Source organism: Ranitomeya imitator, chromosome 5 (assembly GCF_032444005.1).
Source record: "Ranitomeya imitator isolate aRanImi1 chromosome 5, aRanImi1.pri, whole genome shotgun sequence".
In the NCBI taxonomy this organism is placed as follows: Eukaryota; Metazoa; Chordata; class Amphibia; order Anura; family Dendrobatidae; genus Ranitomeya; species Ranitomeya imitator.
In genome coordinates, this window is record NC_091286.1 from 202,993,081 (window position 1) to 203,020,395 (window position 27,315).

At 45.5% G+C, this 27,315-nt stretch overlaps 1 protein-coding gene across 1 annotated transcript in view; it reads right to left on the minus strand.

Moving 5' to 3' along the window:
* The window catches only part of LATS1 (large tumor suppressor kinase 1), a 66,081-nt gene that overhangs the window by 18,005 nt on the left and 20,761 nt on the right, over positions 1 to 27,315 (minus strand). The window contains exons 4-5 of the mRNA XM_069769514.1: positions 15,416 to 16,890; positions 1,267 to 1,849 (exon numbers count right to left, since the gene is read on the minus strand). Coding sequence (XP_069625615.1) covers positions 1,267 to 1,849; positions 15,416 to 16,890 — 2,058 coding nt within the window. The remainder of the gene's footprint in view (positions 1 to 1,266; positions 1,850 to 15,415; positions 16,891 to 27,315) is intronic.

The following is a 27,315-nucleotide window of genomic DNA, read 5'->3' on the forward strand; positions in this document are numbered from 1 at the left end:
CCAATGTGGTAAACCTAAACCTAATCAGTTTTTGCAACACTGTAATCAAGGCCACGGTGTGGCCAAAACGTCTTAATTGCCTGTCGCTCATCACCTATAAACTTTTTTCACTTGAAGCAAATTCTTTCTAGCCAAGAGTGCAGTGATTATCGACTTTCTATATTTATGGAATCTCAGATTCCGTTCACTAGCACCACATACCTTAGTCGTGTGCCAGCCATTTGTCTCTTCTGTTTTTGTCTGTAAAGGAAATCCCGCATCACTGATTGGTCACGGCCGGCAGGCTTAGTCCGGCCGTGAATTGGCCTCTCCCTACTCCCCTCTAATCCGTGCCAGTGTGTCGCCCCATCCCGGATCAACTTTTTACTATTGATGCTGGCTATGCAGTAAAAAGATATGTTAAAAATAATAATAATAAAAAAAAAAAATCATGCTATTCTGACCTTCCGTAGCTTAGCGAGACCGCTAAGTCTTCTGGGTAATTTCGCAATGCATCTCTGGGAACGGAAGCTGCCGGCCGCATCGCGAGCAGCGGGACAGCTTCGGTGGACGATGGAAGGTGAGTATATAACTTTTTAATTTTAATTCTTTTTTTTCACATGGATATGGTGCCCACACTGCTGTATACTACGTGGGCTGTGCTATATACTGCGTGGGCTGTGCTATATACTGCGTGGGCTGTGCTATATACTGCGTGGGCTGTGCTATATACTGCGTGGGCTGTGCTATATACTGCGTGGGCTGTGCTATATACTACGCGGCCAGCCGCGACCAATCAGCGATATTGGCGCGGAATTTAACCCCCACTCACAGCGCGACGCACATATATAGATACATATTCTAGAATACCCGATGCGTTAGAATCGGGCCAACATCTAGTAGATATGTAATAGCAAGGCCGATAATTATGCATGAACGTTTAATTAAAAAAAAAAGGGAAAAAAAATGGCGTGGGCTCCCGCGTAATTTTCTGCGCCAGACGGGGAAAGCCGACAGCTGGGGGCCAATATTTGTTGCCTGGGAAGGGGGTAATACCCATGGCCCCTCTCTAGGCTATATCAGCCCACAGCTGTCTGCGTTTCCTGACCGTGGAAACATACCCTTAGGCAGAATTGTTAAGGCAGGTTCCCCCCCCATTTAAATGTAACATTTGCTCCATCCTGTGCCCATAGTAGTAGAGAATAACTGCCTTTAATGTTTATTATAAGCATTTCTCCCAGTCAGTGTACATTCTTGTACATAATTCAGGGCATGGTTAATCCTTACCACTTTGATAGTACTTTGAATCATGCGTCCATCGAAATCCTGTGCACAAGCCAAAATCGGTGAGTTTAATGTGCCCATCACGATCAATAAGGATATTGTCAGGTTTGATGTCACGGTGAATGAAGCCCATTTTATGGACACTTTCCACTGCGCAGGTGAGCTCTGCTATGTAGAACTGAGCCAAGTCTTCAGGGAAAACCTCTTTCCGGATGAGGAGGCTCATCATATCCCCACCTGGAATATAATCCATCACAAAGTACAGGTTGTCTTTGTCTTGGAAAGAGTAGTACAGGCGTACAACCCATTCATTATCTGCTTCTGCTAAGATGTCTCTCTCAGCCTTGACATGGGCTACTTGGTTACGTAATAACACATCTTTCTTTCGTAATGTTTTCATTGCATACAGTGCATTGGTATCGGTCTTTCTGGCTAGGCACACTTCCCCAAAGGCTCCGATTCCCAGAGTTTTGATCTTCACAAACATGGATTTCTCCATTTTGGCTCGCTTAAGTCGGATGTAGTTTGATTCCTTCTGACAAAGCATCTTTCTCATTTGGTCCTGAGCATCTGGAGACAACCCCACCTATTGAAAATGTAATATGAGAACATTTTATAGAAGAACCTCCATAAATAATTCGGTTCTGGACACATTTACCAAGAAAATGGCACTACTATAAGTGCCAGTGTTAGCAGTCTGCAATAGTTCAATGCTGGATATTTACTATTATACATAACTATCACAGCCGACACGTCCATAATGTGTTTTAGGAGATTAATATCTAGTAAAAGATAAGTGCCAGTGTTAAAGGTTTTAGTACCGTTATCAAGAAAAGGTTCATCGAATCCAATAATTTTTGAAAAGTGGACATTAGAATAAGTATACTTCCTTTCTGTAAAAAAATTAATAAATTATGCTCTAAGTATTGTCCGTGCATACTCCTCCACACGATATGACATCAAGCATGGACAGACGCAACGAATTAGCATGGGACCCATGCAATACTCACTAGGTAGTGCCTCTCCCGACTACTGCTGGAGTATGCCTGGTAAGCCCCTTTAATGACACCAGTTTGTGCACATGTACCAATGCAGCTATGAAAAATGATCAGGTTTCTGCTACTGGAAGTCAGGAACCGTGAACCTCATTTATTAGATTATTGATGGAAGGCTGATTTCTGGCACAACCGCCGGTCAGCTGATTGAAGGAGGTGTGAATGGGATGTTAGAGAGCCGCTATGTCAATCAGTTGAGTCATGGCGGTTGTGGGGGTCAGGAGTCACCCTGCCACAGATCTGATAGGGAAGGCAATTCTCAAGAATCGGCCATCAACATCATAGTCCGGGAAATTCAGTTTGGCCACACACCTTCCACTGTAAGAACCCAGACAATTTTTCTAAAAAAGTTTTGCATATGAACTGTGTATCTGTGTAGAAAACAGATTTCTGTATGGTCACACTTGCCATTTCTATAGGTAACTTTTATCCAGCATCAACAAAATCCCCAAATAAGATGATTCAAAACTAAAATGGAAAAGTCTGAAGGGAAAAAAACAAAAACAACTCTTTAGTAAAATTCGTACATATGAGTATGCATACAAAATGAGTAGTTACATGGTTGTGCAAAAGAAACAATCACAAGCATAGGAGGTTTGAAGGCTTGAAGTTACATGTGCAGGGATCTGTGAAATGGGCAACCTCATGCTTACATTACTATCACTGTAGGATACACATGCAGCCGCCTAGGAAGGTCATGCACCATGGCACTGACATTTACTTGCCTACCCAGTAATGGAGGCTTGAAGAGCTCAGCCAAGCTCCCACTTTATCTGTTAGTGTGTGGGGAAGAGGAAAAGAGATATAGAAAATCTAAGAGCAGACAAACATTCAAGAAGAAAAAGTAGTGAAATCATCAAATAAAAGTAAAAGGTAACTGTATTTTCAAGGAACTATTCAGCATAAGCTGCCATATGGGCGTGTACATGAGGAATAACACAATTTCTCGCCGATCTATGGCTTCTATCCTGCATCTTCACCAGATTCCCCCCTACAGCCTCGATCTCAATTTGCAGTCCTTTTGAGCAGATGGGAGGTGACAAGCTGCTATGATCCCCATCATATACAGCACACATTCATATTTTAGTATACAGAAATGAAAACAACAACATGGAGGATATTATCTAGCAGAGTAGAGCTGTCTGGATATGACTGTGCTCTGTGGTAGAAAATTCATCACAATCTTTGTGCTTTCCTCTGCCTGTTTCCTCTCCCTGCAGCTCGCTCTTCTTCCCCCTTACCCTCTCCATACAATATCATGGACAGTGTCACATGACACCATGGTGCGCCTGTAGTCTTTCTAGTCTGAACAAGATGGATTTACCTTTTATTTTTCAGAGGATGGGAAGATCAAACAGATTTATCTGATAATACACATTATTAAGTTTCTTATATTTACTTGTATCACTGATTAATGCAACGTTTGTTGAAAGTACAGTTTCCTTATTAAAATATAGAGTAATAATGCTACATACATATACCATTATTTAATTAAATATAAGTATGCATACTACACAAACACAAAGTACAGTCCTGTCCAAAAGTTTGATATTAAGTCCATCAAGTTTATGCAAAGACTCAATATTTACAGTGGTGACCATTATTTTTTAAAGACAATTTGCCCTGACATGCTGGATATCAGTTTCTGGGCCAAATCCTGACTGATGGCGACTGATTCTTGCCTAATAAGTGCTAGGCGCTTACCACAATTTCTGTGTGTTTATTTGTCCACCTTTTTTTGAGGATTGACCACAGGTCCTCAATGGGCTTGAGATCTGGAGAGTTCCCTGGCCATGGACTCAACATTTCAAAGCATTGTTCACAGGGCATTGTTTTGGGACAAAATTGTGAGTGAGCCAACAACATGGATGAAACACATGAATGAATGGACTCCGGTTTCTTTACTGTTGGCCTGACACAGAACACATGGTAGCGCTCACTATTTCCTTCTCTGGACAATCATTCTAACAGCTGTACAAAACAGCCTGAAAGGGCTTCATCAAAGAAAATAACTACTCCAACCCTCAGCACTGAACATAAATAGGGAAAAACTCTGCACTTAGAGGTTGAGAAGTAGAATATTGAAATATTTTAATCAGACAATCCAGCTGCACAAAATATTAATGTTTTGGTCCTAGACCCAGGATCTAAATCAGAAGGCAACTGTGTGAAACATAAAAACCCCAAGTTATAAGTGGCTTAGTGAACAAAACGTTCATATTTTTTGGTCCATGACCAGGAAATTCCTCAGATCTCTGTCCCACTGAGAATCTGTGGCTGATCCCAGATACAAAAATTCAGAAATTATGATTAGCTCCAAGCATGGATTAGGCAAGATTGGGTTGACATCAATTAGGATCTGACCCAGAGGCCAAAATCCTGAATGGTAGGGCGAACTGCAGAAATCTTGAAAAATAAGGGTCAACACAGTAAGGCTACGTGCACATGTTGATTAGTTGCAGGAGATTTTTCTGCAACAAAAACCAGAGTGTTGACAAGAAAAACTGCATAAAATAAGTGCTTTTTACGTGTACTTTTGCTGTACCGTATATACTCGAGTATAAGCCGAGATTTTCAGCCCAAATTTTTGGGCTGAAAGTGCCCCTCTCGGCTTATACTCGAGTCAAGGTGGGTGGCAGGGTCGGCGGGTGAGGGGGAGAGGGCGCTGAGGTATACTTACCTAGTCCCAGAGATCCTGGCGCTGTCCCAGCCGTCCGACGGTCTTCTGTGCTGCAGCTTCTCCCCCTCTTCAGCGGTCACGTGGGACCGCTCATTAGAGAAATGAATAAGCGGCTCCACCTCCCATAGGGGTGGAGCCGCCTATTCATTTCTCTAATCAGCGGTAACGGTGACCGCTGAGAGAGGAAGAGGCTGCGGCACCGAAGACAGCTGTGACAGGCAGAGGGAGCGTCAGGATCGCTGGGACTAGGTAAGTATGTAATATTCACCTGTCCGCGTTCCAGCCGCCGGGCGCCGCTCCATCTTCCCGGCGCCTCCATCTTCCCGGCGTCTGCGCTCTGACTGTTCAGGTCAGAGGGCGCGATGACGCATATAGTGTGCGCGGCGCCCTCTGCCTGATCAGTCAGTGCAGAGACGCCGGGACCGGACGCTGGGAGCTGCAAGCAAGAAAGGTGAGTATGTGTTTTTTTTTTTTTATTGCAGCGGCAGCACAGATTTATGTGGAGCATCTATGGGACAAAATGAACGGTGCAGAGCATATATGGGGCACAGATATGGGACAAAATGAACGGTGCAGAGCATATATGGGGCACAGCTATGGGACAAAATGAACGGTGCAGAGCATATATGGGGCACAGATATGGGACAAAATGAACGGTGCAGAGCATATATGGGGCACAGATATGGGACAAAATGAACGGTGCAGAGCATATATGGGGCACAGATATGGGGCAATAATGAACGGTGCAGAGCATATATGGGGCACAGATATGGGACAAAATGAACGGTGCAGAGTATATATGGGGCACAGATATGGGGCAATAATGAACGGTGCAGAGCATATATGGGGCACAGATATGGGACAAAATGAACGGTGCAGAGTATATATGGGGCACAGATATGGGACAATAATGAACGGTGCAGAGTATATATGGGGCACAGATATGGGACAAAATGAACGGTGCAGAGTATATATGGGGCACAGATATGGGGCAATAATGAACGGTGCAGAGCATATATGGGGCACAGATATGGGACAATAATGAACGGTGCAGAGCACAGTATGGGGCACAGCTATGGGACAAAATGAACGGTGCAGAGCATATATGGGGCACAGCTATGGGACAAAATGAACGGTGCAGAGCATATATGGGGCACAGATATGGGACAATAATGAACGGTGCAGAGCATATATGGGGCACAGTTATGGGACAAAATGAACGGTGCAGAGCATATATGGGGCACAGATATGGGACAAAATGAACGGTGCAGAGCACTGTATGGGGCACAGTTATGGGACAAAATGAACGGTGCAGAGCACAGTATGGGGCACAGATATGGGACAAAATGAACGGTGCCGAGCACAGTATGGGGCACAGCTATGGTACAAAATGAACGGTGCAGAGCACTGTATGGGGCACAACTATGGGGAAATAATGATCTATTTTTATTTTTGAAATTCAGCGGTAGCTGCTGCATTTCCACCCTAGGCTTATACTCGAGTCAATAAGTTTTCCCAGTTTTTTGTGGCAAAATTAGGGGGGTCGGCTTATACACGGGTCGGCTTATACTCGAGTATATACGGTATTTTGTCCTAATTTGAATGAACTGAAATGCTGCAGATTTGAAAAAATGCTTAGATAGCTCAAACCTGCACGGGAAAATATGCAGTATGTGCATGAGATTTTAGAAATCTCATTCACTTTGCTGGTACTGTAAAATTATGTTTTTCTTGCAGCAAAAACGTGCTGAAAAAAATGCAAAGACTAAACAAGTCTTAATTGTACTTCAGTAACCATAGAAATATCCGACTGAAAGATCTACAAACACTGCAGCAAACCTCCATGAAAAACAAAATATTATATTTCCATTGTCAACATCCAGGTCTCATAAAATAGAGAACAATCCTTAGGCCGTGTCACACTTGTGAGTGCAATGCGAGAAACTCGCACAAGTCTCTCGCATCAATACCCGGCAACGCCGCTGGCACTCGGGACCGGAGTGTGCATTTCTATGCAGCTGAACGCTGCGGTCCCGAGTGCCAGGTACTGATGTGAGAGACTCGTGCGAGTTTCTCGCACTGCACTCAGAAGTGTGACCCCGGCCTTACTTTCAAGCTTCCTGTGTCAAGTCTATACAAGAGTAGGATTGCACAAACTATTATAACAATTAAAAACACAAAAAGACGACTGTAGACATTGGATAGTTGTCGCTCGGTCTCACTAGAAATCTAACATATACGTCTCTGGCAAAAAATTAAGAGGCCACTGCAAAATTTTCAGTTTGTCTGATTTTTCTCTTTATAGGTATATTTTTGAGGAAAATTGTTCTTTTATTCTATAAACTACTGACAACATATCTCCAAAGTTCCAAGCAATACATTTTGTATTTATTTTCTGAAAATGAGAAATAGGTCAAAATAACAAAAAATGATGCTTCAGTGAGGTGGGAATTGGGCAGGTTGTTCTTCGTGAAGGGCGTATGAATCTAGCCGCATACATGGTTATCCTGGAAAACAGTTGACTCCTTCTGCTCAGGCAATGTTCCCCAACTATGAGCGCTGTTTTTTTCGGTAGGACAATGCGCCACGCCATACAGCTAGGTCAATCAAGGTGTAGATGAAGGACCACCACATCAAATTCCTGTCATGGGCAGCCCAATCTCCAGACCTGAACCCCACTGAAAACCTCTGGAATGTAATCAAGAGGAAGATGGATAGTCACAAGCCATCAAACAAAGAAGAACTGCTTAAATTTTTGTACCAGGAGTGGCATAAGGTCACCCAAAAGCAGTGTGAAAGACTGGTGGAAAGCATGTAGCGATGCATAAAAGCTGTGATTAAAAATCATGGTTATTCCTCAAAATATTGATTTCTGAGCTCTTCCTGAGTTTAAACATTAGTATTATTGTTTCTAAATGATTATGAACTTTTTTCTGCATTATTTGAGGTCTGAAAGCAATGCATTTTTTTTTTTGTTATTTTGACTTTCTCATTTTCAGAAAATACAAAATGTATTGCTTGGAACTTTGGAGACATGTTGTCAGTAGTTTAAAGAATAAGTTACATTTTACTCAAAACTATACCCATGAAGAGAAAAATCAGACAAACTGACACTTTTTCAGTGGTCTCTTAATTTTTGCCAAATTGTACAATTGTAGCCAGAATGCCCTTGTTACAGGCTCTTCAGACTTCAATATGCCCAATATATGTGCCCCATTTGTAGCTCATATTTGTCTACCTTAAAGAGGACCTGTCACCAAGTAAAAAATGGAGTTATTGCTCTTATTGTATGCCTGCTGCTCCTGAGTATTCCGTGTTGTTTTTTTTTCTCCTTTTAACCCCTTCCCGACCTTTGACGCCACGTAGGCGTCATGAAAGTCGGTGCCAATCCGACCCATGACGCCTATGCGGCGTCATGGAAAGATCGCGTCCCTGCAGATCGGGTGAAAGGGTTAACTCCCATTTCACCCGATCTGCAGGGACAGGGGGAGTGGTAGTTTAGCCCAGGGGGGGTGGCTTCACCCCCTCGTGGCTACGATCGCTCTGATTGGCTGTTGAAAGTGAAACTGCCAATCAGAGCGATTTGTAATATTTCACCCATTATAACGGGTGAAATATTACAATCCAGCCATGGCCGATGCTGCAATATCATCGGCCATGGCTGGAAATACTAGTGTGCCCCCACACCACCCCTCCGATCGCCCCCCCACCCCCTCGATCTGGCCGGTACACTGCTCCGGCTCCCCTCCGTCCAGTGCTCCGCTCCCCCCCGTGCTCGTGTCCGCTCCCCCCGTGCTCCAATCACCCCCCCGTGCTCCAATCACCCCCCCTGCACTCCGATCCACCCCTCCCCGTGCTCCGTTCCACCCCCCGTGCTCCATTCCAGCCCCCCCGTGCTCCGTTCCACGCCCCCGCGCTCCGTTCCACCCCTCCCGCGCTCCGATTCCCCCCCCCGTGCTCCGATCCCCCCCCCGTGGTCCCCCCCCACCCTATCATACTTACCGATCCAGCCGTGGTCCCGTCCGTCTTCTCCCGGGCGCCGCCATCTTCCAAAATGGCGGGCGCATGCGCAGTGCGCCCGCCGAATCTGCCGGCCGGCAGATTCGTTCCAAAGTGCATTTTGATCACTGAGATATAATCTATCTCAGTGATCAAAATAAAAAAAATAATAAATGACCCCCCCCCTTTGTCACCCCCATAGGTAGGGACAATAAAAAAATAAAGAAATTTTTTTTTTTCCACTAATGTTAGAATAGGGTTAGGGTTAGGGGTAGGGTTAGGGTTAGGGTTAGGGGTAGGGTTAGGGGTAGGGCTAGGGTTAGGGGTAGGGTTAGGGGTAGGGTTAGGGTTAGGGTTAGGAATGTGCACACGTATTCTGGTCCTCTGCGGATTTTTCCGCTGCGGATTTGATAAATCCGCAGTGCTAAACCGCGGCGGATTTACCGCGTTTTTTTCTGCGCATTTCACTGCGGTTTTACAATTGCGATTTTCTATTGGAGCAGTTGTAAAACCGCTGCGGAATCCGCACAAAGAAGTGACATGCTGCGGAATGTAAACCGCTGCGTTTCCGTGCAGTTTTTCCGCAGCATGTGTACAGCGATTTTTGTTTCCCATAGGTTTACATTGAACTGTACACTCATGGGAAACTGCTGCGGATCCGCAGCGTTTTCCGCAGCGTGTGCACATACCTTTAGAATTAGGCTATGTGCACACGGTGCTGATTTGGCTGCGGATTCGCAGCAGTGTTCCATCAGGTTTACAGTACCATGTAAACATATGAAAAACCAAATCCGCTGTGCCCATGGTGCGGAAAATACCGCGCGGGAACGCTGCGTTGTATTTTCCGCAGCATGTCAATTCTTTGTGCGGATTCCGCGGCGTTTTACACCTGTTCCTCAATAGGAATCCGCAGGTGAAATCCGCACAAAAAACACTGGAAATCCGCGGAAAATCCGCAGGTAAAACACAGTGCCTTTTACCCGCAGATTTTTCAAAAATGGTGCGGAAATATCTCACACGAATCCGCAACGTGGGCACATAGCCTTAGGGTTAGGGTTGGAATTAGGGTTGTGGTTAGGGTTAGGGGTGTGTTGGGGTTAGTGTTGTGGTTAGGGGTGTGTTGGGGTTAGGGTTGTGATTAGGATTATGGCTACAGTTGGGATTAGGGTTAGGGGTGTGTTGGGGTTAGTGTTGGAGTTAGAATTGAGGGGTTACCACTGTTTAGGCACATCAGGGGTCTCCAAACGCAACATGGCGCCACCATTGATTCCAGCCAATCTCGTATTCAAAAAGTCAAATGGTGCTCCCTCACTTCCGAGCCCTGACGTGTGCCCAAACAGTGGTTTACCCCCACATATGGGGTACCAGCATACTCAGGACAAACTGCGCAACAATTACTGGGGTCCAATTTCTCCTGTTACCCTTGTGAATCTAAAAAAATGCTTGCTAAAACATAATTTTTGAGGAAAGAAAAATGATTTTTTATTTTCACGGCTCTGCGTTGTAAACGTCTGTGAAGCACTTGGGGGTTCAAAGTGCTCACCACACATCTAGATAAGTTCCTTTCGGGGTCTAGTTTCTAAAATGGGGTCACTTGTGGGGGGTTTCTACTGTTTAGGCACACCAGGGGCTCTGCAAACGCAACGTGACACCCGCAGACCATTCCATCAAAGTCTGCATTTCAAAAGTCACTACTTCCCTTCTGAACCCCGACGTGTGCCCAAACAGTGGTTTACCCCCACATATGGGGTATCAGCGTACTCAGGAGAAACTGGACAACAACTTTTGGGGTCCAATTTCTCCTGTAACCCTTGGGAAAATAAAAAATTCTGGGCTAAATAATTATTTTTGAGGAAAGAAAACGTATTTATTATTTTCACGGCTCTGCATTATAAACTTCTATGAAGCACTTGGGGGTTCAAAGTGCTCACCACACATCTAGATAAGTTCCTTTCAGGGTCTAGTTTCCAAAATGGGGTCACTTGTGGGGGGTTTCTACTGTTTAGGCACATCAGGGGCTCTGCAAACGCAACGTGACGCCCGCAGAGCATTCCATCAAAGTCTGCATTTCAAAACGTCACTACTTCAATTCCAAGCCCCGGCATGTGCCCAAACAGTAGTTTACCCCCACATATGGGGTATCACCGTACTCAGGAGAAACTGGACAACAAATATTGGGGTCAAATTTCTCCTGTTACCCTTGGGAAAATTAAAAAATTCTGGGCTAAATAATTATTTTTGAGGAAAGAAAACGTATTTATTATTTTCACGGCTCTGCATTATAAACTTCTATGAAGCACTTGGGGGTTCAAAGTGCTCACCACACATCTAGATAAGTTCCTTTGGGGGTCTAGTTTCCAAAATGGGGTCACTTGTGGGGGGTTTCTACTGTTAAGCCACATCAGGGGCTCTGCAAACGCAACGTGACGCCCACAGAGCATTCCATCAAAGTCTGCATTTCAAAACGTCACTACTTCACTTCCGAGCCCCGGCATGTGCCCAAACAGTGATTTACCCCCACATATGGGGTATCAGCGTACTCAGGAGAAACTGGACAACAACTTTTGGGGTCAAATTTCTCCTGTTACCCTTGGGAAAATAAAAAATTGCAGGCTAAAAGATCATTTTTGAGAAAATAATTTTTTTTTTTATTTTCATGGCTCTGCGTTATAAACTTCTGTGAAGCACTTGGGGGTTCAAAGTCCTCACCACACATCTAGATTAGTTCCTTTGGGGGTCTAGTTTCTAAAATGGTGTCATTTCTGGGGGATCTCCAATGTTTAGGCACACAGGGGCTCTCCAAACGTGACATGGTGTCCGCTAATGATTGGAGCTAATTTTCCATTTAAAAAGCCAAATGGCGTGCCATCCCTTCCGAGCCCTGCCGTGCGCCCAAACAGTGGTTTACCCCCACATATGGGGTATCAGCGTACTCAGGACAAACTGGACAACAATATTTGGGGTCCAATTTCTCCTATTATCCTTGGCAAAATAGGAAATTCCAGGCTAAAAAATCATTTTTGAGGAAAGAAAAATTATTTTTTATTTTCATGGCTCTGCGTTATAAACTTCTGTGAAGCACCTGGGGGTTTAAAGTGCTCAATATGCATCTAGATAAGTTCCCTGGGGGGTCTAGTTTCCAAAATGGGGTCACTTGTGCGGGAGCTCCAATGTTTAGGCACACAGGGGCTCTCCAAACGCGACATGGTGTCCGCTAACAATTGGAGCTAATTTTCCATTCAAAAAGTCAAATGGCGCGCCTTCTCTTCCGAGCCCTGCCGAGTGCCCAAACAGTGGTTTACCCCCACATATGAGGTATCGGCGTACTCGGGAGAAATTGCCCAACAAATTTTATGATCCATTTTATCCTACTGCCCATGTGAAAATGAAAAAATTGAGGTGAAAAGAATTTTTTTGTGAAAAAAAATTACTTTTTCATTTTTACAGATCAATTTGTGAAGCACCTGAGGGTTTAAAGTGCTCACTAGGCATCTAAATTAGTTCCTTGGGGGGTCTAGTTTCCAAAATGGGGTCACTTGTGGGGGAGCGCCAATGTTTAGGCACACAGGAGCTATCCAAACGCGACATGGTGTCCGCTAACGATGGAAATAATTTTTCATTCAAAAAGTCAAATGGCGCTCCTTCCCTTCCGAGCCTTACCATGTGCCCAAACTGTGGTTTACCTCCACATGTGAGGTATTGGTGTACTCAGGAGAAATTGCCCAACACATTTTAGGATCCATTTTATCCTGTTGCCCATGTGAAAATGAAAAAATTTAGGCTAAAAGAATTTTTTTGTGAAAAAAAAGTACTTTTTCATTTTTACGGATCAATTTGTGAAGCACCTGGGGGTTCAAAGTGCTCACTATGCATCTAGATAAGTTCCTTGGGGCGTCTAGTTTCCAAAATGGGGTCACTTGTGGGGGAGCTCCAATTTTTAGGCACACGGGGGCTCTCCAAACGTGACATGGTGTCCGCTAAAGAGTGGAGCCAATTTTTGATTCAAAAAGTCAAATGGCGCTCCTTCCCTTCCAAGCCCTGCCGTGCGCCAAAACAGTGGTTTACCCCCACATATGAGGTATCAGCGTACTCAGGACAAATTGGACAACAACTTTCGTGGTTCAGTTTCTCCTTTTACCATTGGGAAAATAAAAAAATTGTTGCTAAAAGATAATTTTTGTGACTAAAAAGTTAAATGTTCATTTTTTCCTTCCATGTTGCTTCTGCTGCTGTGAAGCACCTGAAGGGTTAATAAACTTCTTGAATGTGGTTTTGAGTACCTTGAGGGGTGCAGTTTTTAGAATGGTGTCACTTTTGGGTATTTTCAGCCAAATAGACCCCTCAAACTGACTTCAAATGTGAGGTGGTCCCTAAAAAAAATGGTTTTGTAAATTTCGTTGTAAAAATGAGAAATCGCTGGTCGAATTTTAACCCTTATAACTTCCTAACAAAAAAAAATTTTGTTTCCAAAATTGTGCTGATGTAAAGTAAACATGTGGGAAATGTTATTTATTAACTATTTTGTGTCACATATCTCTCTGGTTTAACAGAATAAAAATTCAAAATGTGAAAATTGCGAAATTTTCAAAATTTTCGCCAAATTTCCGTGTTTATCACAAATAAATGCAGAATTTATTGACCTAAATTTACCACTAACATGAAGCCCAATATGTCACGAAAAAACAATCTCAGAACCGCTAGGATCCGTTGAAGCGTTCCTGAGTTATTACCTCATAAAGGGACACTGGTCAGAATTGCAAAAAACGGCAAGGTCTTTAAGGTCAAAATAGGCTGGGTCTTGAAGGGGTTAAACCCTTAACGACCAGGGGTATTTCAGTTTTTTGCTCCTTCTTCCCAGAACCATAACATTTTTTTTATTTTTTGGGCAATATGGCCATGTGAGGGCTTGTTTTTCGCGGGAGAAGTTGTACTTTTGAACAACACCATTGGTTTTAACATATTGTGTACTGGAAAACGGGAAAAAATTCGAAGTGCGGTGAAATTGCAAATAAAAGTGCAATTCCAGAGTTGTTTTTTACCATGTCTACTGAAGGCTAAAATTGGCCAGCCAGTATGATTCTCCAGGTCATTATGAGTTCGTAGACACCAAAACATGTCTAGGTTCTTTTTTATTAGAGTGGTAAGAAAAACAAAACAAAATGGCGCCATTTCCCGAGACCACCTCCATTTTTTGTGATCTGGGTTTGGGTGAGGGCTTATTTTATGCATGTCGAGCTCATGTTTTCATTGATACCATTGTGGTGCAGATATGATCTTTTGATTGCCCGTTATTGCAATGTAGCGGTGACCCAAAAAAAAACATAATTTTGACATTTTAAATGTTTTTCTCGTTACGCCATTTGGCGTTCAGTTTAATTTTTTTTTATTGATAGATCAGGCGATTCTGGACCCGGCGATACCAAATATGTGTATATTTGATTTTTTTTTGTTTTATTTTGAATGGGGTGAAGGGGGGTGAGGTGATTTGAACTTTTATACATTTGTTAAAACTTTTTTTTTTTTTTTTTTACTTTCTGCATGTTTCAATAGTCTACATGGGAGACCAGAAGCTGCAGTACTTTGATCGCCTCTGCTACACACAGGCAATGATCAGATCGCCTGTGTGTAGCAGAAATGCTCACTTGCTATGAGTGCTAACCACGGGGCGGCACTCATAGCGATCTGGCAATGACAACCAAAGAGGTCTGCTGCTGACTTCTGATTGTCATGCCAATCATGTGACGGGGTAACCGGTAGGTGGGATTAGCCACGCGCTTCCTGTAAGCGCGAGTTAAATGCCGGAGTCAGAGACTGATAGCGGCATTTAACTAGTTAACAGCTGTGGGTGGATCACGATTCCACCCGCAGCTGATGTGGGCATATGTCAGCTACATAGATCAGCCTTCATGTGCCCAGAAAGGTGTGGACTCAGCGCCGGAGCCCACACCAAATAGGGGGGAATCCGACATGGGTGTGCTATTACGCCACATGTCGGAAAAGGGTTAAATCTGCCATGATGTTTCAGATGCATGTGCCAATTATTATGGTCTTTACAAGGGGGCATGGCTTAGATTGATCTGCATTATTACCCTGAGCGCCACACCCTTTTGGGAAAGACCATAAAAATTCTCACTAAATACAAAAGAAACATTTCAGAACAGTTTGGAAAATTAATAAAAAGCTGAATATGCTGGGGAGAAGCATTAATGCAATGAGCAAAAAAATGGCTACTTTGGGCCTGTTTTCCCACAAGAGTGATAGAATATGGGTAGAATTTAATTCACCTTAGTAAGGCCATCTCGCAGCGAGTGCCCTCCGCTTGCATTTCTGGAATAATCAAGCGATATGCCATAACGTTATAGGTCTTTGGGTTACTTTCACGCTGCTCTCAGAAATACACAGAAAGCTGTATTCTTACCCGACACATTTCGTTTTCCAGCTGCTTCTTTCGGTGCAGTCGCTGATGGTGGGACTTCAGTATATTCTCCACGTGCTGCTCCATAAAGAACTTAAATGCCTGAGGAGAATAGATCTGGATGCGAGACTCCCTTCTCTCTTCATCCCGCTTATTTTTCCTTACAGGCACAGGCGATGTTGTGATCTCTTTCTCTGTGCTTTCCCCAGGACTCTCAATTATTTTATCCCCTTCTTCTTGGATACTGGAAGACACAGGACTGTCGTCTTTGCCAGATTTCAGACCTACCTCATAACCGGCTGGGTTTTGCTGCAGTAAGTGCTTTGGGTATGGTGGTGGTGGCCCCTGGTAATTGGGTGCTTCCGGTTGTGGTGGCAGAAGGGAATTGCCATGTACAGTGACTTCTGAATAGTGTCCTGGCTGCACACTCTGGGTCATCCATGATGGATGTGCTGGTGCCAATGCAGTCTGAAGCTCTGGTTTTAACACCCGCATGCTCTTTACAGGCTGCTGTATAGGAGCCGGAGTGATTGCAGTCACAGTAGTGGCAGAAGGTTGAGTGTTAGCAGGATGCACCTGCCGAACTGCCATTGGATTATTGAAAGAGTTGGACCGTACAGGGACATTATTTTGCCATGATGGCATGTCATGATTTCCTTGGGGGGACTGGGCTGAAGAGGACTGAGGCCATGAAGTTGGATGGCCTGGGATGCCCAGGTTGTACATATCCAAGTTGTGGCTATTTCGATTTGGTACTAGCATAGATGAGGGAAGATTTCCATTATTATAAGAAGACGGAGACATTGGTCCATTACCCCCTGGCATCTGCAATGCTGTATTGTTTGGGCCATTTGACATAGGATAAGGTGGTGGCTGGCTCCTGACCACATTGTTATTGCCTTGGTGTGTGATAAATTCAGGCTGTGCATTACCATTCTGCATGCCAGGCCTCCCGGAATAACCAAACTTGCTGGTGCTGGATGTCTGCATTATGATGGGCTGTCTTCCTACAGGAACGGGATTAATAGCTCTCTGTGCTTGGGACTGTGGGTTCATTATCTGTGCAGAGTTCATATTTGGAGGTGGATACGCCTCTTGCCAACCTCCTGGTGGAACTGGAGAAATGCGGGAGATAACGAAATCCATATTAGCAGAGTAACGCTTTGTCTGCGAGTTTGGTTCCCAGGATTGTGGGGATGGAGCAGTGCCTCTGGGTGGAGGTTGTGGCGGTGGAGTAACACTTCGGACTTGTGGTGGAGGTGGAGGATTGACTCTCTGGCCATTTACTGGTAGAGCCTGAGCAAATGATGGGAGGCCTGATCCAGACAAAGGCCTTCCCATCTCTGCCTGTGCACTCTGAATTTCTGATGCCCCATAAACAACACTGTCAGACAACGGTGATATGTGTCTAGGGGGGACCAAGGACTCCTTTGACCCTTTCCAGCTCTGCCGGCGAATAATGGAATGCTGAATATTACCTGAAAAATGAAATTGACAAACCTGTTAACAGATCTAGTAGCTGCCATATTAAACAGATATTCTGCAGCAGTAGTTTTTCCATAAAACCTCTAGGGCAGTGTTTTTCAACCAGTGTGCCGCGGCACACTAGTGTGCCGCGACACATGGTCGGGTGTGCCGCGGGGAACGGGAGTCAGCTGTTCTCTGTGCCGACTGTCAAGCTGACAGCCGGCACAGAGAAGCTGCAGCGCGCCGGCTCCCGGAGATCAATTGTACTCGCAGACATCTACCAGCTGCGAGTACAATTGAGGCTCTGACCGCTGGGTCAGAGCGACGCCAGCAGCGTGATCAAGTCATGTGATCACGCTGCTGACGTCACTATCCGGCGCGCAGGAGACAGAAGACACTTGGTGGTAAGTGCTCCTGTGCTGTGGAGCTGAAGACACCGAAGATTCAGCGTGGGGCGGGTTTATGGGGAGTATGTGGGGGGATTTATTAAGTGTGTGGGGGGATTTATTCAGTGTGTGGGGGGGATTTATTCAGTGTGTGGGGGGATTTATTCAGTGTGTGGGGGGGATTTATTCAGTGTGTGGGGGGGATTTATTCAGTGTGTGGGGGGGATTTATTCAGTGTGTGGGGGGGATTTATTCAGTGTGTGGGGGGGATTTATTCAGTGTGTGGGGGGGATTTATTCAGTGTGTGGGGGGATTTATTCAGTGTGTGGGGGGATTTATTCAGTGTGTGGGGGGGGATTTATTCAGTGTGTGGGGGGGATTTATTCTGTGGGGGGGGATTTATTCAGTGTGTGGGGGGGATTTATTCTGTGGGGGGGGGATTTATTCAGTGTGTGGGGGGGATTTATTCAGTGAGTGGGGGGATTTATTCCGTGTGTGTGGGGGGGATTTATTCAGTGTGTGGGGGGGGATTTATTCAGTGTGTGGGGGGGGATTTATTCAGTGTGTGGGGGGGATTTATTCTGTGGGGGGGGATTTATTCAGTGTGTGGGGGGATTTATTCAGTGAGTGGGGGGATTTATTCAGTGTGTGTGGGGGGGATTTATTCAGTGTGTGGGGGGATTTATTCAGTGTGTGGGGGGGATTTATTCAGTGTGTGGGGGGGATTTATTCAGTGTGTGTGGGGGGGATTTATTCAGTGTGTGTGGGGGGGATTTATTCAGTGTGTGGGGGGATTTATTCAGTGTGTGGGGGGATTTATTCAGTGTGTGGGGGGGATTTATTCAGTGTGTGTGGGGGATTTATTCAGTGTGTGGGGGGATTTATTCAGTGTGTGGGGGGGATTTATTCAGTGAGTGGGGGGATTTATTCAGTGTGTGTGGGGGGGATTTATTCAGTGTGTGGGGGGGATTTATTCAGTGTGTGGGGGGGATTTATTCAATGTGTGGGGGGATTTATTCAGTGTGTGGGGGGATTTATTCAGTGTGTGGGGGGGGATTTATTCAGTGTGTGGGGGGATTTATTCTGTGGGGGGGGATTTATTCAGTGTGTGGGGGGGATTTATTCAGTGAGTGGGGGGATTTATTCAGTGTGTGTGGGGGGGATTTATTCAGTGTGTGGGGGGATTTATTCAGTGTGTGGGGGGGGATTTATTCAGTGTGTGGGGGGGATTTATTCTGTGGGGGGGATTTATTCAGTGTGTGGGGGGGATTTATTCTGTGGGGGGGATTTATTCAGTGTGTGGGGGGGATTTATTCAGTGAGTGGGGGGATTTATTCAGTGTGTGTGGGGGGGATTTATTCAGTGTGTGGGGGGATTTATTCAGTGTGTGGGGGGGGATTTATTCAGTATGTGTGTACGTGCGGGGGGGGGCTGGAATTTATTTAGCATGTGTGGGGCAGGGTGCATTTATTCTGTGTGGAAGGGGATGGATTTATTCTATCGGAAGGGGAGTGGATATATTCTGTGGGGGTGAGTGGAGAGATGGGGGTGGACACAGTAGCGAGGGGAAAAATGTGTGCTGACAGTACTGGGAGCAACGGTGATGGGATGTGTGAGAACAGTATGGGGAGTCGGGGGAATGTGTGAGGGGGGAATGTGTGAGGAGGAAATATGGAGAGAGCAAAGGGGTATGTTAGCAGGGGGGAGGGGATGTACAGGAGGAGGCTATTAGAAATGTGTGCAGACAGTATGGGGGGATGAAAGTGTGAGTGGACACATAATAGATACTGAGTAGTGTGAGGGTAACAGCCAGGAGGAGACAGTATGCCAAGTAGGAGGAGTGTAATGAAGGGGCACAGTAGAGAGACTGGGCTCTCTATGAGGGACACCGTATGAGAAGGCAGTGTGAAGTATGGAAAAGAGAGAGAGGGTAGTGTGGATGGCATGTACCATAAGAGGGACAGTGAGGGTCATATTATGTGCTGGGAATAAAGTGAGGGGCAATTATTTACTCAGGGGCTCAGCCTAGGGCAGATATTGTTATTCCGGAGCATTATAATAACACTGCTATCTTTAAGGGTGTTGTCGGGATGTGCTGCAGAAGACAGGAGAAGATGGAAGTCTGCAGAAACAAGCTCTGCCGGTGGATGAGAAGAGTCATCATGGCATCTGGACAAGGTGAAGATGAAAAGAAAGAGGCGACTCCACAAACAACGTCATCTATCAGGTACCTGGATGTAAATGTGTTTTTTTTGTGATACTAATTCTCATTTTTATTTGTTAGGAACATTAAAGGGGATGTCCAAGGTTGTGATGAGTCTGCAGTCATACTAGTAGCTGCCATATTAAACAGATATTCTGCAGCAGTAGTTTTTCCATAAAACCTCTAGGGCAGTGTTTTTCAACCAGTGTGCCGCGGCACACTAGTGTGCCGCGACACATGGTCAGGTGTGCCGCGGGGAACGGGAGTCAGCTGTTCTCTGTGCCGACTGTCAAGCTGACAGCCGGCACAGAGAAGCTGCAGCGCGCCGGCTCCCGGAGATCAATTGTACTCGCAGACATCTACCAGCTGCGAGTACAATTGAGGCTCTGACCGCTGGGTCAGAGCGACGCCAGCAGCGTGATCAAGTCATGTGATCACGCTGCTGACGTCACTATCCGGCGCGCAGGAGACAGAAGACACTTGGTGGTAAGTGCTCCTGTGCTGTGGAGCTGAAGACACCGAAGATTCAGCGTGGGGTGGGTTTATGGGGAGTATGTGGGGGGATTTATTCAGTGTGTGGGGGGGATTTATTCAGTGTGTGGGGGGGATTTATTCAGTGTGTGGGGGGGATTTATTCAGTGTGTGGGGGGGATTTATTCAGTGTGTGGGGGGGATTTATTCAGTGTGTGGGGGGGATTTATTCAGTGTGTGGGGGGATTTATTCAGTGTGTGGGGGGATTTATTCAGTGTGTGGGGGGATTTATTCAGTGTGTGGGGGGGGATTTATTCAGTGTGTGGGGGGGGATTTATTCAGTGTGTGGGGGGGATTTATTCAGTGTGTGTGGGGGATTTATTCAGTGTGTGAAGGGGATTTATTCAGTGTGTGGGGGGGATTTATTCAGTGTGGGGGGGATTTATTCAGTGTGTGGGGGGGATTTATTCAGTGTGTGGGGGGGATTTATTCAGTGTGTGGGGGGATTTATTCAGTGTGTGGGGGGGATTTATTCAGTGTGTGGGGGGATTTATTCAGTGTGTGGGGGGATTTATTCAGTGTGTGGGAGGATTTATTCAGTGTGTGGGGGGATTTATTCAGTGTGTGGGGGGATTTATTCAGTGTGTGGGGGGATTTATTCAGTGTGTGGGGGGATTTATTCAGTGTGTGGGGGGATTTATTCAGTGTGTGGGGGATTAATTCAGTGTGTGGGGGATTAATTCAGTGTGTGGGGGGGATTTATTCAATGTGTGGGGGGATTTATTCAGTGTGTGGGGGGGATTTATTCAGTGTGTGGGGGGGATTTATTCAGTGAGTGGGGGGATTTATTCAGTGTGTGTGGGGGGGATTTATTCAGTGAGTGGGGGGATTTATTCAGTGTGTGTGGGGGGGATTTATTCAGTGTGTGTGGGGGGGATTTATTCAGTGTGTGTGGGGGGGATTTATTCAGTGTGTGTGGGGGGGATTTATTCAGTGTGTGTGGGGGGGATTTATTCAGTGTGTGGGGGATTTATTCAGTGTGTGGGGGATTTTTTCAGTGTGGGGGGGATTTATTATGTGGGGGGGATTTATTCAGTGAGTGGGGGGATTTATTCAGTGTGTGTGGGGGGGATTTATTCAGTGTGTGTGGGGGGGATTTATTCAGTGTGTGGGGGGGATTTATTCAGTGTGTGGGGGGGATTTATTCAGTGTGTGTGTACGTGCGGGGGGGGGGCTGGAATTTATTTAGCATGTGTGGGGCAGGGTGCATTTATTCTGTGTGGAAGGGGATGGATTTATTCTATCGGAAGGGGAGTGGATATATTCTGTGGGGGTGAGTGGAGAGATGGGGGTGGACACAGTAGCGAGGGGAAAAATGTGTGCTGACAGTACTGGGAGCAACGGTGATGGGATGTGTGAGAACAGTATGGGGAGTCGGGGGAATGTGTGAGGGGGGAATGTGTGAGGAGGAAATATGGAGAGAGCAAAGGGGTATGTTAGCAGGGGGGAGGGGATGTACAGGAGGAGGCTATTAGAAATGTGTGCAGACAGTATGGGGGGATGAAAGTGTGAGTGGACACATAATAGATACTGAGTAGTGTGAGGGTAACAGCCAGGAGGAGACAGTATGCCAAGTAGGAGGAGTGTAATGAAGGGGCACAGTAGAGAGACTGGGCTCTCTATGAGGGACACCGTATGAGAAGGCAGTGTGAAGTATGGAAAAGAGAGAGAGGGTAGTGTGGATGGCATGTACCATAAGAGGGACAGTGAGGGTCATATTATGTGCTGGGAATAAAGTGAGGGGCAATTATTTACTCAGGGGCTCAGCCTAGGGCAGATATTGTTATTCCGGAGCATTATAATAACACTGCTATCTTTAAGGGTGTTGTCGGGATGTGCTGCAGAAGACAGGAGAAGATGGAAGTCTGCAGAAACAAGCTCTGCCGGTGGATGAGAAGAGTCATCATGGCATCTGGACAAGGTGAAGATGAAAAGAAAGAGGCGACTCCACAAACAACGTCATCTATCAGGTACCTGGATGTAAATGTGTTTTTTTTGTGATACTAATTCTCATTTTTATTTGTTAGGAACATTAAAGGGGATGTCCAAGGTTGTGATGAGTCTGCAGTCATACTATGTGACTGCAGACTTCTGAATTCTCACAGTGCGCACTGCTATCATAATTCTCTGATGTTGGTGATTTACATACATGCAGTCACGTGCTGACTAGACATGTGTGGCCTCATTCAATGAAAATGAATTGACTGAGGCCGGACACGTCTAGTTAGAATGTGGCCAGAAGTATCCAAATCACATACTTGTGCTGTCATGACCGTCCACTCTGGCCACCGGCAAGGGAGAATCCTGAAAGTGTGCAGTGCTTGCGCTGTGAGAATTCAGAAGCCTGCAGTCACATAGAATGACTGCAGACTTTCATCTCAAACCTGGACGCACCATTTTGTGCCATTTTGGTTGGTGGTGTGCCTCGGTATTTTTTAAGTATAAAAAGTGTGCCGCGGCTCAAAAAAGGTTGAAAATCACTGCTCTAGGGAAAAAAGTACAAAATATCATCCTCAAACAAAGTCTGCTACTATAATTATGAATTGTTTTCAAGTCTCATGTACTGATTAGATTGATGGTCTAAGCTGTAAATAAGTACAATTTTAAGGAGCTTCATGACAATGCAGCATGATCTGCTCCTATCCCCTACATGTCCCTGAGCTCTCCCACTGGAGGCAGTCAGCTGCTGAGCCTTTATGCTTGGATCCTGAAAACCATACTTACAATAGTGGGTTGTTGATTCTAGTACTTCTGATGCTGAGGGCAGACAAGTCCAGCTTTAAAAGGCCATCTTTAAATGTGTTTTAAACACTAAATACAACTTACTAAACTACTTTAACAAAAGGTACCCTGATCTACAGAGTTCACCAATAGACCTGACATCTTCACTTCTGGATTGTGCTTAGACACAGGAGAGGCTCTTCTGTGCAGCATCTGACCAAAGTTGTATGTGAATTAGGGGGCTGATCGCTCATTTTAATACCAAAAGCAACGCTTCTCATTCACCGCAGATACAAAAGTACAGTAGAACACATCCAAAAAAAATAAAGACCCAAGGGTTAAATCGCGCAGTGGCGTAGGCACATTACCTCCGTTGGGGAACCGGTCCACGCCAACGGAGGTAATGTGCCTACGCCACTGCGTGATTTAACCCTTGGGTCTTTATTTGATTGGGCAATTTAACCCCTTGATCTCCTATTAAGCTGCACTTGCACCTTACAAACTACTAATCTCACTCCTGTGAGTATTGTTACCATACTCGGCCGTAACTTTATTCAGGCCTTTTTACAACCCTCATCAAAGCCATATAGGTACAGATACATTAACAGTAGGAGGGGCTTTTTTCCCACCGTAGATTTACCTTTTTTCTCTGTATACCTATATGTTCCTTTTTTCACATACGCCCAATAGCGCCATTTATCCGTAGGCTGGTCCGTACATAGTTTGCACAGTGTCTTCGCAACTTCTTATCCTTTTGTCTTATTTAAAGTGTTGATTTTAACTATTGATTGAAATAAAACGTTTGTATTTTAAGGCTATAGCTTTTTTCGCTTTTTTGGATGTGTATACTTTTCATGAGCTGCCTGAACCTAGGCATGACATAATTCTGAGATTAAAAGTACAGTAGAAGCTGGCTTAACTATCGAGTAAGCCCCTGTCATACAGCACTGGTCACATGTTGGCACAGGAGCTACTTTACTTTGTCCATCTCCAACCAAAGGTGGAATTCCAGGAACTGATGCGGATATCTGGAGATCAATGCATCTGGTTCATTGACGTATATGCCCAATACATGTTGATATTCCAAACAGTTTATATCAGGTCTTTTTACTAAAGGGAACCTGTCATTAAAGGGAATCCACGGGCAATATAAATCAAGTCTGGCTGATTGCAGCCAGGTATAATAATCTTTGCAATGTCCCAGCATTTAGAGAACATATACTTTAAGAGTATGTGAACACGTTCAGTTTTTTTTGCGTTTTTTTCACGTTTTTTCTTAATAAAACCGCATTAGAAACTGCAGACATATACATCCTATCATTTAGAATGCATTCTGCAATTTTTGTGCACATGATGCGTTTTTTTTCCGAAAAAAAAACGGAACGCGGTAAAAAAGCAGCATGTTCATTAATTTTGCGCTTTTTTTTCGCTTTTTCCTGCTATTCTATGCATTTGGAAAAAACGTAAGAAAAAAACATCAAAAACGCGAAAAAAAATGCATCAAAACCGCGCGGAAAAAAACGCATGCGGATTGGCAGAAATGTCAGGTTTTTGTCAGGAAAATTTCTGCCAGAAATCCTGACGTGTGCACATAGCCTAATGATCCAGCTGGGGACCATACACAGAGATGAGACCAGTCCAGCACCACCCCTGACCGACTCCTCCCAGTGCCACTCTAGGTGATTAACAGGTGCTAAGGCCTCTTTCACACATCCGTTTATTTCTGGTACCGGAGATATCAATGTGTGCGTGTGTTGTAAAATAGGGATTTTTGTGTACTCACCGTAAAATCCTTTTCTCCGAGCCATTCATTGGGGACACAGACCGTGAGAGTATGCTGCTGCCACTAGGAGGCTGACACTAAGTGATACAAAGAAAGTTAGCTCCTCCCCTGCAGTGTACACCCTCCTGCTGGCTCTCAGCTAACCAGTTCTGTGCAAAAGCAGTAGGAGATCAATAACAATATATGAGCGTATAGCATGTCATATTATATATGAGAGTTTAAGCATGTCAGATTATAAAAAACAATCATAAGCTAATAACAGGGTGGGAGCTGTGTCCCCCAATGAATGGCTCGGAGAAAAGGATTTTACGGTGAGTACACAAAAATCCCTATTTCTCCTTCGACTCATTGGGGGACACAGACCGTGGGACGTCCCAAAGCAGTCCCTGGGTGGGGACAACAATAGATCAGGCCCTGTGTAACCGCTACTTACAAGTGCGCCACCGCGGCCTGCAGAGTCCGCCTGCCCAGACTCACATCTGTGGAAGTGTTGGAATTATAGTGCTTCAAGAATGCATGCGGACTGGACGAATCCGCAAGCTTGCAGGCGTGCCTTGCCGACGCCTGGTGCCTAGAACCCTTGATAGACAGGGAGATAAGCTGACATCTAGCACGGAAGGACTCCTGGATGGTGGAACGAATTCACCATGTTATCATGGTCGATGAAACGGCTAAACCCTTCCTGAAAATGTCAGGAAGCCTTCCTCTACCATCAGGAAGCCCAAATAAAGCGTCCAACCTTTGGAAGGACGCCGTCCTCAAGACGTACCTACTCAGAGCACTCACTTCGTCCAGAATATGGGGGAACTCATTCCATTTTGTGGACTGGTGCCAAAAGAGATGAGGGAAGAACTATGCCCTCATAACAGTGGTAATACAGTACCACCTTGGTAACAAGGGATGGGGATGGCCTGAGGACAACCTTGCCTCGAAGGTAATAAGGGAAAAAAGTCTGAAAGAGCAGAGCAGCTAGCTTCGAAGACTCGTCAGAGTGAGAATATTGCAGAGGAAAAAAGGGGCGACTTTCCCTGATAGTAAAGTCTGCCCGGATGAAAAGGAGCCTACTGTAAGGCTCCTAGGAATAATAAGGTCCCAATGAGCTAACGGTATGCGATAGAGAAGGACTACGTGTGAAAAATCCCTGTGAGAAAGACCCTACTTGCAGTTTTGTTGCGATCAGGCGAGAAGATACTAGCTCCGCAAACAAAAAACGGACGTGGTCAGTGCGGATCTCTGAGGATCACTGGGGCCCCTTTCTGCTTCCGAAAGGCTTTCGGAAGTAGTGGAAGGGGAGTTATGGAAACTGGTACCACGGCAGAACCAGAGCATGGAGTGCGATGGCTCTTGGATCTCGAGGTCGAACCACAAACTCGAGTACATTGGACTTCAGTCTGGATGTCATCCCACCTACAACTGGAGAGCTCCAGTAAGGGCAGATCTGATGGAAGACTTCGGGGTGAAGTTCCCACTGACTTGAGGCGGAACCCTGACGGCTGAATTTGTTTGCCGTTCAGAGTTCTACTCCTGGGATATATACTACCGAGATCACCGAATAATAGACCTTGGTCCATCAGAGAAAGTGAGGTACCTCGGTCATGGCGCCTGACCGTGGGTACCTGCTAGATGACTGACGTATGGCACCGCCGTGGCATTATCCAATTGAATTCGGATAGGGTGACCCGCCAGAAGGCAGTGGACCTGCTGTAGGACTACCGTTCGGATCTCCAGAACAATGATGGGGAGAAAAAGACTGGCATTGGTAGTTACTAATAACCATTGAACCGGGAGAAAGGCCCTGGATGAAGAAGGAGCTCAGAGACTATTGTCTGAAAGTCTGTTTGACTTGCTGAAAATGAGCGGAGCGAAGGAAACCGCTTCCATTGTCGTCACCATTTTTCCTCAGAACTCTCCTAGTAAATCGAATGAAATGAGGGGGTGAGTAATCAAGTCCTGAGAACTCTCCTTGCGCGAGCTCCCTGTTGAAGGGCCATGACCTTGTCTCGAGGAAGAATTACCATCCTTCTAGAAGTGTGCAGGATCATCCTCAAAAAGGATATCTGCTGGGCTGGAAATGAGGAGAACTTGTCTAAGTGTAGCTGCCAGCCCAGGTGAGAAGGTATCGCAAGTGATATAGACGACTCAGCGTAGTCCTGGAAGGGCGGCTAGACAGTCGACCACACAGGGCAGGACGAGCACGCCTCTAGAGTGCAAGAGAAACATGACATCTGCCATGACCCGTGCGAACACTCTGGGTGCGGAAGCAAGGCCGAAGGACAAGGTTGTGACTTGAAAATGCTGTTGACGAATGGAAAGGCGAAGGAATTTTTGCAGAGGGTAAGCACCCTGAATATCGATGGATGCCAGAAACTGCACCTTTTTCTGTTGAAGTAATGGCTGAGCGGAGGGACTCCATCCAAAGAAGGAGGACCATGTCAAAGGTTGTTAGAAGTTTGAGGTCCAGGGTCGATCTTACTTTTCGTTCCCCTGTTTGGAACCAAGATCCCTTAGATCTAGACTGTGCTGGACAATCCTTATACAATCCTTTGTCAGTCTCCCGCTCAAAGGATTTGATTGGCCAGTTGTTACTGGTGTGACCAAGGTAGTTAACGGTCTCCAGCCAGGAGACCATTGCTCTAGCAATCCAATGCGGCTGCTAGGGAGGATAAAGCGCCGAACCCGAAGACGGAACGAACCAGATTTGCTATCTGACAGTCCGTGGTATTTTTAATTGATGACCCATCAGGTAGGGATACTGGTAGGTATACCACAGGAGATTCTACCCGGTTAATCTGCCCCATGGCAGAATGTGCG